At 62.0% G+C, this 8,908-nt stretch overlaps 1 protein-coding gene across 1 annotated transcript; it reads left to right on the forward strand.

The window, feature by feature from the left end:
• Positions 1-373: 373 nt before the first annotated feature.
• Positions 374-8,761, forward strand: CHLRE_04g228800v5 (uncharacterized protein). Its single transcript, XM_043062065.1, has 8 exons — positions 374-2,518; positions 2,837-2,989; positions 3,498-3,596; positions 3,822-3,902; positions 4,244-4,357; positions 4,721-4,804; positions 5,279-5,797; positions 6,076-8,761. The coding sequence occupies exons 1-8, from the start codon at positions 1,109-1,111 to the stop codon at positions 6,151-6,153; spliced, it is 2,538 nt and encodes an 845-aa protein (XP_042925417.1). The 5' UTR covers positions 374-1,108; the 3' UTR covers positions 6,154-8,761.
• Positions 8,762-8,908: the final 147 nt, after the last annotated feature.

The following is an 8,908-nucleotide window of genomic DNA, read 5'->3' on the forward strand; positions in this document are numbered from 1 at the left end:
GACGTGGTAGGATGCACTCATGCACTACTCATCAATACCATCTCCCCTGCTACTATTTAGGGTGTGCGATGGCAGGCAGGTTGGTGAAGTCCCGTCAGCGTAGGGTGCAGCTAATTCACACGCGTGTCAGGCGCGCCGCCTGGACGACACCGCGTGCTACAACATCACACTATGTGCACACGCCGCACTACGAGGCCGGGGCGGAGTTCTCAGCGGCAAAATTCGCCCAGGTCACCTGAAATCGACCTTGCACGAAGGGCCGGATCAGTAAGAACTTCAGCGCCGCAAGCGAAGAGGTCACCTTGCCAACACTCGCGAGTAAGGACAAGTCACAAATGCCATTAGGTGCTTCCTTGCAGGCCAATAAGTGGTCATTCCTGGCACAGTGGTCGCAAGTGGTTGCATAGTGGTCGTTTCTAACTCCAATCTGACTGATTTAACCCCTGGCACTGTCCCGGTGTCCTTGAATGAGCTCAAGAGCTTATGATAGGCTTATATGCTACTTCAACGTGAAGCTGACGCAAAACAAAACGCTGCTGATGACCAAGTTACACGGTTATCTGGGACCAATAATGCTTGTGTATGTTTATATGATGTTGCAGTGTCCCTAGGCTTTCCCTCGCGACGGATCGGGTGAATGGGGCTAGCGCGGTTTCGGGCGAAATGCTGGCCAGCACCTCGCGCAGAATAGTCCCGCGCCAATTCATTTGCATAGAATAAGACCCATAGAAGCTAACGACGATACGTAAGAGTCAAGGAAACCGTGAAACCTCGCACAATATTTTAGCGTTCGTGCTGCGAACCGCGTCGTCCTGGCGTGACCACAGCCATGTTGGAGCCTGTGGATGCCAGTCGAGAGGAGCCTAAACGCAGCAAAGGGCTTTTGCAGGGCTTGAGGCGTCTCTTGAAGACAGCCCGGTCTGGAGCGAGCGACCTCTCTCGCCAGTCGCAGACAACTTTAGAAGCTTCAGGTGATGGAGTTTCAACAGGAACGAGTACAGGGGCGCAGCCTTTCGTGGATGGCGCGTGGGAAGGCTCTCCAGCACCCGTGGCAAAGCAACGCAGGCCGCCTCGGCACGCAGCATCTATGCCTCAGCTTCTACCAAACATGGCAGCCGCAGCTGCGGGTGAAGGGCCGGGCTCGTTCGCGCTCCCATCTCCTTCGCCAGCCGGCGCTCGCGGCGCTGCGGCCGCAAACACCGGCCGACGAGTCGCTCCAGCTCCCTCATCATCCATGGCATCAGCAGCGATGGCAGCTAATCAAATGAAGCTGCCGCCGATTGACGCTTGGAGTCTTAGTCAGAGCGCGGTCGCGTCAGTCGACCCCAACTCCAACGGAGTGGAAGGGACGTCTTCGCCCCAGGGCGCTGGCGACGCTGGCACCGTCGGCACCGGGCCCGCCTCCCCCGTCGCAGGCGGCAGCGGAGCTGCCAGTGCCGGTGGTGCCGGCGGGGCCGTCGGCGCGATCAGTGGCGCCACCCGCCGCTTCCTCACCAAGCGCTTCAGCAACCTGTCGTTTGGCTCCGGCCCCTCCTCTTCCGCACAGGCGCAGGTTGCAGCCGCCGCATTGCCCTCCTTTACAAAAGGCGGCGGCGGCGGCGGCGTACACCACCACCCGCCCTCCTACGGCACGCTTTCCGGCGCTTCCCCCGGCGCCGCTGGCACCCCCGGCGGCACAGTCTCGGCCCCCGGCCGCGGCGGCCCCTACAACCTCGCCATTTACGACGTCTCCGAGCCGCTGGGCAGGGCAGCCATTCCCTCGCCTTCGGCGGGCGGCCGCGGCCTCAACCACGCCGTCAGCAGCAACCTGACGCCCGTGAACGCGTCCGCGCTCGCGCACACGCACTCGGGCGGCCTTGGCGGAGGCGGCGGAGGCGGCACCGGCCCCAATAGCCTCACTAGCGTCGGCGCCGGCGGCTTGGGAGCCAGCAGCTATGGCCTCGCCAGTCCCTCTGTGGCAAACACGGCGGTTTCCGTGCCGCTGCCCACCCTGCGCATGGCGGTCAACGCCTCAGCCGGCGTGGCCGCGGCGGCGGCGGCCCTCGGCGGCTCTGGTGGCGTGGCCGCGGCGGCGACGGAGGGCATCGGTGTTTGCGACGGCGGCGGCGGCAGCGGTGCTGGGGTTTCGCTGTCGCCCGCGGGCAGCACCACCGCTTTTCCCACGCTGGCCTCACAGGGCCACCCGCAACAACAGCAGCAGCAGCAGCAGCAGGCAACAATGGCGCATCTGTCGCCCATGCCCAAGCCTGCCCGCCGCGCCGCCAGTACCTCAGTTGTCCCGATGGAACCCGTGTCCCCGCCGCCGCCGCTGGCGCCCACGCCGCCGCCCATGCCAGCAGCCATTGCCGCCGCGGCGGCGGCGGCGGCTGCCGCGGCCGCCGCCGGCAAGACTGGTTCCAGCACGCTGCTGGCCATCTGTCCGGGCGTGCCCGAGGGCATGCGGCGGCCGGTGTGGTGCCTGGCGGACTACGCCATTGGCGCCAGGCTGTACAAGGGCGAGGTGTCCTCGGTGTACAAGGTGCGACCCCCGAACCCCGGGGTGTGTGCTCAAGGGAGGCGAATAGAACAAGCGGGACAGCGGGTGTCTAGACAGCGGGTCCTAAACACACCATGTATGCATGCAAGAATGCGTGGGTTGTTTTCTCTTGATCAGGGTCATTGACTTGCATAGCGCCGAGTCGCGAACGAAAACAGCAGCATGCCTCTGTCCTCCTGGGGCGCCCGTTCCGCTTCCCTCGCGCTCTCGTAACCACCCATGCCCAGAATCCCCTCACTGCATTCACACGCATTCGCATTCACACGCCCTGCATTCGCAAACGCACCTGCATTTTCACAGGCCCAGTGCCTGAGCTCGGGTCACAAGGTGATCCTCAAAGTGTACAGCTTGAATCGGGTGGCGGACAATGCCGTACACACGCTGGTGCGGGAAATCCGGATCCATTCCGATCTGAGCCACTCCAACGTGCTCATGATGTACGGCGTGTTTGAGGTGAGGGGCGTTGGCGGAGGGGTGGGGGCGGGAGGGTGGAAGGGAGCAGGGGCAGGGGGAAGAGAAGGGGGTTGGTTAGCCGGGGGTTGGGAGAAGGGGGGAAGGGAGGGGCAGGCCCCGCTTGCGGTGTCGTGAATGTGCCGGTGATGAAGGGCCAAGGGGGAAGGGTACACCGATTGCGGTACAAAGGTACGACAGCACGAGGCACTCGTCCGAGTTGCATTTAGCATCCGTATTCCCAAACCGTACGGGCCGGTGCATCCTGAGGGCACGCAGCGATGGCTGCGGTCGTGTCCGACTGACTCCTGGCAGCAGCCGGGTGTGAGGGCCCGTGAAGATGCCTCGCGCCCACACACGCGCCCTTCACACGCCCGCAGACACGTCCGCACATGTACCCACATGCACCCACACGCCACCTACACCCACACGCTCATCACGCTCACACACCCTGCGTGCTCCCAAACATACGTCCATACTCCCACACGCTGCCTCTGTCTGTCTTTCATAGGAGGAGGACCGGCTGGTGCTGGTGCTGGAGCGGGCGGCGCGCGGGGACCTGTTCAAGGTGCACCGGGCGCTGCCAGGGTGCCGCATGAACGAGGAGCAGGTGAGCGGGAATGCCACGGAGGCGCCACGGGGAAGGGGGTGGAGGGGAGGAGGGTTGGGAGTCAAAGGGGAGGTGGGCGAGTCAAGGAGGGGCGAGTGATTGGTTTTCCTTTTTTGGTTGTACCGGTATTCCCAAGCCCAGGTCATCAGGGGAAACGAGGAGGTATGGGCTGAGTAAACGTCCATGCACATCATAACTAATCATGAATGTAACCCCCGTCTGCAGCTGCGTGTGCTGGTGCTGGCGCCGCTGCTGGACGCGCTGGTCTACCTGCACGGCCGCGGCATCGTGCACCGGGACATCAAGGTGCGCGACGCAAGCTACCTGCCCAATGACGTTTTGACGGTTTGTTTGTGTGTTTGTGTTTGTGACCAATCGCCAAACGCATTTGCTGTAGTGCCCTGCTGTCCAAGCGTGCCTCACAACGGGAATGAACGCGCGTCCACCGTTGTGCCATGATGTGTCACCAGCATGTCTCCTCCACAAGCGCCCTCCCATGTGCTTCCATCACCTCTGTGCTTTGCATTCAAAAGCTCTCAAGTTCCCTCTTGCATCCCATTCTTCCATACGAAACCACGACGTGCGCAGCCTGAGAACCTGCTTGCTTCTTGCTTCTTGACAAAATCCCATTTTCCAAACGCTCGCAGCCCGAGAACCTGCTGCTGACCACCAACTGGCAGCTGCGAGTGGCGGACTTCGGAGCCGCCATCAACATCGCGCATGAGCGGGCCGTCACCCGCACCGGCACCATGGATTACATGGTGAGCAGGTGGTCAAAAGGGGGATGCATGAGGGAAAAGCGGACGGGAAGGGGAAGGGGGCAAAACAACTGCAGCGCGGGTGACCCGGTTCAGAGTGCATGGGCACGGGGGCTGTCGACAGCCTGTTGACACATGGTGTGTGACGCGGGGGGGGGGGTTACATTCATGATTAATTTAGAAGTGAAGTCGTAGGCAGGTACAGTTGCAGCGTAGACGCGTTGTTACCGATGTCCGTGAAGTCCAGCAGGGGGGGGGGGTTGTTGTCGAGGGCTTTCAACAATTTTATTACCAGGTTGGAGGTCGACGCAGCTCAATGAAGCTGTAACAATTCTTGATTCCTCTTGTGATCCCGCTATCCGTCAGGCGCCGGAGGTGGAGCGCTGCCCCATCAAGGAACTGCCCGAGGACAACAAAAACAACATGGACCTAGCCTACACCACCGCGGCGGTGAGTTGCTGCAGGGCCGTGACTTCGCTGAGCAGGGCCACACGGGGTTCCGTGCTTTGCAAGGCCATGTCAGACACGGCTGGGCCGGGCTAGGTAGGGCGGGGGGGCGGGGGCTGCTGGGGGTCCGGGGCTTGTGCGTGCAGCTCAGGCGTGGAAGGGGTCGGATGGGCGTGTCCAAGCCCAACAACTGGGGTTCCGTTACCGTAGTTCTCGGGATTGAACTCGAGGGGGTGGTGTGGGTAGTGGATGAGTGGTAAGCACGCAGGGCGGTCCTGGTGGGGAGGGGGCCGCTGTCTGCGCGTGTTGGTCGGGATGTCGGTCCGTTTTGATTATTACCTCCACTTCATACTGATCTCCTTAAATAATCAAGGACATGAGCGAAACTGTGCGATTCGCCGTCCTGGAAACAGCGTTTTCCACTGAAACTGCCGTAACATGCAACGCGACCCACTCGTGCTGGCGGATGTGTTGCAGGACGTTTGGTCGGTCGGCGTGTTGGCCTACGAGATGCTGGTCGGCTTCCCGCCCTTTGTTTCCGCCCAGCCCGGAGCCGGCGACATCTACACCAGCGGCGACAACTTGCAACAATTTGTCTCCTCGCTCGCCAACGACAACGCGGCAATGAACCCTCGCGAGCTTCGCTTCCCGCCCTTCGTCACGGCGGGCGCTCAGGACTTCATCGCGGCCGCGCTCGCCGACCGGCCGGGCGACCGGCCGACAGCATTGCAGCTGCTGCGGCATCCCTGGCTTAAGCACTCACTGCGCCAGGCTCAGTTCCGGCAGCAGAAGGGCGCGGGGACCGAGGCGGCGGAGGCTCAGGAGCGGCGGGCGCGCGGCACTGACGCCCTCGGTGCGGCCGCGGCCGCGCTCTTGAACGCCGGCGTCCACACGGGCGCGGCGGGCGCTGCAAACGCGACGAACCGTCATGCGTACAGCGGCGCAGCGGCCGTGGGCGGCTCTGCGGCAGCCACGAGGGCTCAGCTCACGCGCCAGGTGAGGAGGAGCAGGACCCAGGGGCGCCGGCTGGAAACTGGGAAGTTGGGCCCGAGGGGCTGCCGAATGGAAACTTGGAAGTGGGAACTCAGGGGGCAACACAACGAAGTCAGATGTGCATATGCGCACACGCCGGCTTGCTTGCTGCGGCGCTGCGGCCGCCCATTGCCTGCTGCGCTGACTCTGGTGCCACGACTTGCAATGTGCTGCCGCTGTCAATGCATTTGTTGCTGATGCCTTTGTTGCTGATTCCGCTGCTCTTGTTGCCGCTACCACAGGGTGTGGCGCCTCCCGGCAGCCTTTCCCATCTGGGCGCCATTGGCGAGTTGGAGCCGCCCTCGCGCGCCGACACCTAGGGAGCTAGCTAGGGTGGCTAGGGCGGCGGCGGCTAGGGCGGAGACACCAAGCGTGCCGACAGCGAGGCCGGCTGCGGCTGCTGCGCGGCGGCGGCGGCGGCAGGAGCCCAGCGCAAGGGGCGGGGGCGGTCTTTGGTTGCACGACCTGCCCTAGCGGCCGCTTGCAGTGCAGAGCGCTGGCCGCTAGCAGTGCAGTGCAGTGCAGCCGAGTCGTCCGGTGCAGCTCAGGAGTCTGCAGGCCGTGCACGCAGTGAGAGGCCGTGCAGGCAAGTGGGGGAGGGGCCACGCAGGCAGTGGAGAAGGCGAGGGGACAGCGGTTTCCTACCGGCGCCCATGGCTCGTGATAACACATGACCGAGCCCGCCTGAGGGTGGCGGCTTCTCGTTGTGAGAACGCTGCGGAAACGCTGCTAGCCGTGTAGGAGCAGGTCCCAAGTCATCGGTCGTTGCCGCGGCCATGTTTGCCAGAGCAGCCCGACGCAGGCGCGGCAGGAGGGAGCAGCAGCAGTGGCACCTACGCCGGCGCGACGTGGCGCCAGCATTGCATCACCAGTAGTATCAGTGGCGGCTGGCACGGCGCGGGCGCGGGCACCGGCGCGGCCGCGGGGGTGCGGCGGCATGCATCAGCACACGCGTAGGGGGCAGGCTTGTACGGGGCAGGCACGTACGGTGGCACGGCGGGCTGCATGGCTGCAGAATTGACAACAAGGCGACGCGAAACACAGCGGTGACCGCGGAGGGGCGGCTCACGTGCGTGCTCAGTCAGTTAGCGGCGAGCCCGGCCGCTTCGTAAAAAGGGGCGGCAGCATGGGCCGGGTGGATACGCATGGTAAGAATGCGAATGCGAGATATGAGCAATGGCTCATGGAAGCATGCAGGGGATAGGCTGCACGAGCATTTTACAAATCGCGGGTGCGCGGTGCATGGGTGCATGGCGAGAAAGGTCCGGGCACGTGCACACATTGCAGATTGGGTTTCAGGGGCGATAGGGTTTTTCTGTGGGGCGACTGTATGGGACTCAGCACCTGAGCAAGTATGCTGATGAATTGATAACTTTGTCTGGAAGGTGGAAAGAAAGAAGGGTTATGTGCGTCTCTAGTGTCTGGCGCGTGCTGCATGTGTTGTTCAGCTCTTTGCATCGTATCTTAGGGATGCGCGGCGGGGGCTTCATAAACAAGCGGTTATGCGTTTAATTGCGTTCCCCGACGTAGTGCGGTCCGGGCTGGGATCACAAGAGAGTCAGGGATTGGGGGCCGCAGGGCATTACTGGGTTTGTTGGTCGCGACCACGCAGTAAATACCTACCTAGAAAGGCGTCGGTGTGGAAAACACCGGGAGACAGGTAGAACGCGCCTGGGGCGCAACGCCTTTGTTGTTCAAGCTATTGCCCTGACCGCGGGTGCTTAATTATGTGGTGCATCGTTAAAGGTGCGTACGAGTTCTAATGACGTATCAGCGCTTGCTACTGAAGGGCATTGAATATATTTTAATGCACGAGGTAACGATGTGGGTGTTCACAGGCCCGGCTAGCGGGAATGTTGTGCGCAGTTGCTAGTCGGGTTGGAAATGTGTTTGGGGTGTTTGCTGGTTTCTGAGGAAACCGGTATCGTAGTGACTTGGGTGCAGGCACACTCGCGTGCACGGTGCATTAATGTAGGCTGCTGCCACCGCTGGTTTGTGCAGCGTGCGTGCGGGCGGGCAGCAGCCTTGATGTTTGTTCATAAGGAGAGACGCAGGCTCTGCAACTCTGCCTCTTCAGAGTCCGCGTAGGCCGTGCGAGGGGCCGAGGTCCAGCCCCCGGGGAATACGGGGCGCTGTTTCCAGTATTCTTATGCAGTCGTCCTGGTGGTGACGTCATCTTAGCACAGGCTTCACTTTTTGAATACAAGATTATTATGAACTGACATCGAGAGGACGTGACTGCGTGGCGATCATGGGTGGTCTGGGCCGCGTGCTAAGGCCGGTATCAAGTGGCGGATGTTGCTTGAGCGGTGGGAGGTTGTTTCAAGGGAGAGCGCATCAGTTCAATGTCGTCTCAGGCACCGCAGAGGAGTATGGATGAGGCGTTTGACCACACGCAGATGATCAACCACATATGCGTAGAGGCATGCGTTCGGGATGTGGACGAGGGAAGGCAAGGGACGCGGGGGCACAAACAAGGCTTTGGTATTCATTCGCCCTTTCGGCGAGGAGTGCTTGAGGCAATTGAGGCTGGCGGTGCATGCGGATGCTGTCACATGCGGTTTATGCCCGTGGCATGATTGTCGTTGTGCGTGGTGCACGGCCGTTTGGAGCCAGGGGCCAGGGCCCAGGCTGTTTGTCTGGCTGTTGGTACGAAGCTGTATCCTTCCCCGTTTCAGTCTGGTGGTCGCCCCAACCTGATTTTGAGTTCGGCCTTAGACAAGAGGGGCACCCTTGGCCTGGGACGATATCATCCTGTACAACAATGCGACTTGGTGATTCACTTGGTTTCCAACTCGAGTCAATTCGAGTCGTGCCAGTTTCCTACCCGTGTCGTGCCGCTATGCCCTGCAAGTGGCAGCACTCCCGGTGGCCTGTCCGCCTGTCCCGGTGGTTACCGGTTACGCATTCATGTAAGGGGGTGCCGTGCGCCGTGGTGGAGTCTGGAGGACAGGTTGAGCCTGTCCTCCCCAGCCGTCCGACCTCTGTCCGTTGACGTAGGGAGCTAGATGGGTTGAGCCTGTCTAAGCGCGAGCCCCAATACACCGTCCTGACTCCTGAGTGATCGCCTGTCCT

The sequence above is a fragment of the Chlamydomonas reinhardtii genome, chromosome 4, assembly GCF_000002595.2.
Source record: "Chlamydomonas reinhardtii strain CC-503 cw92 mt+ chromosome 4, whole genome shotgun sequence".
Classification (NCBI taxonomy): domain Eukaryota; kingdom Viridiplantae; phylum Chlorophyta; class Chlorophyceae; order Chlamydomonadales; family Chlamydomonadaceae; genus Chlamydomonas; species Chlamydomonas reinhardtii.

Coding starts and splice junctions, on each gene's coding strand:
- CHLRE_04g228800v5 (XM_043062065.1), top strand. CDS start 1,109: ATGGCAGCCGCAGCTGCGGGTGAAGGGCCGGGCTCGTTCGCGCTCCCA. Junction 2,519..2,836: donor AGGTGTCCTCGGTGTACAAG/GTGCGACCCCCG, acceptor GCATTTTCACAG/GCCCAGTGCCTGAGCTCGGG. Junction 4,358..4,720: donor CCGGCACCATGGATTACATG/GTGAGCAGGTGG, acceptor GCTATCCGTCAG/GCGCCGGAGGTGGAGCGCTG.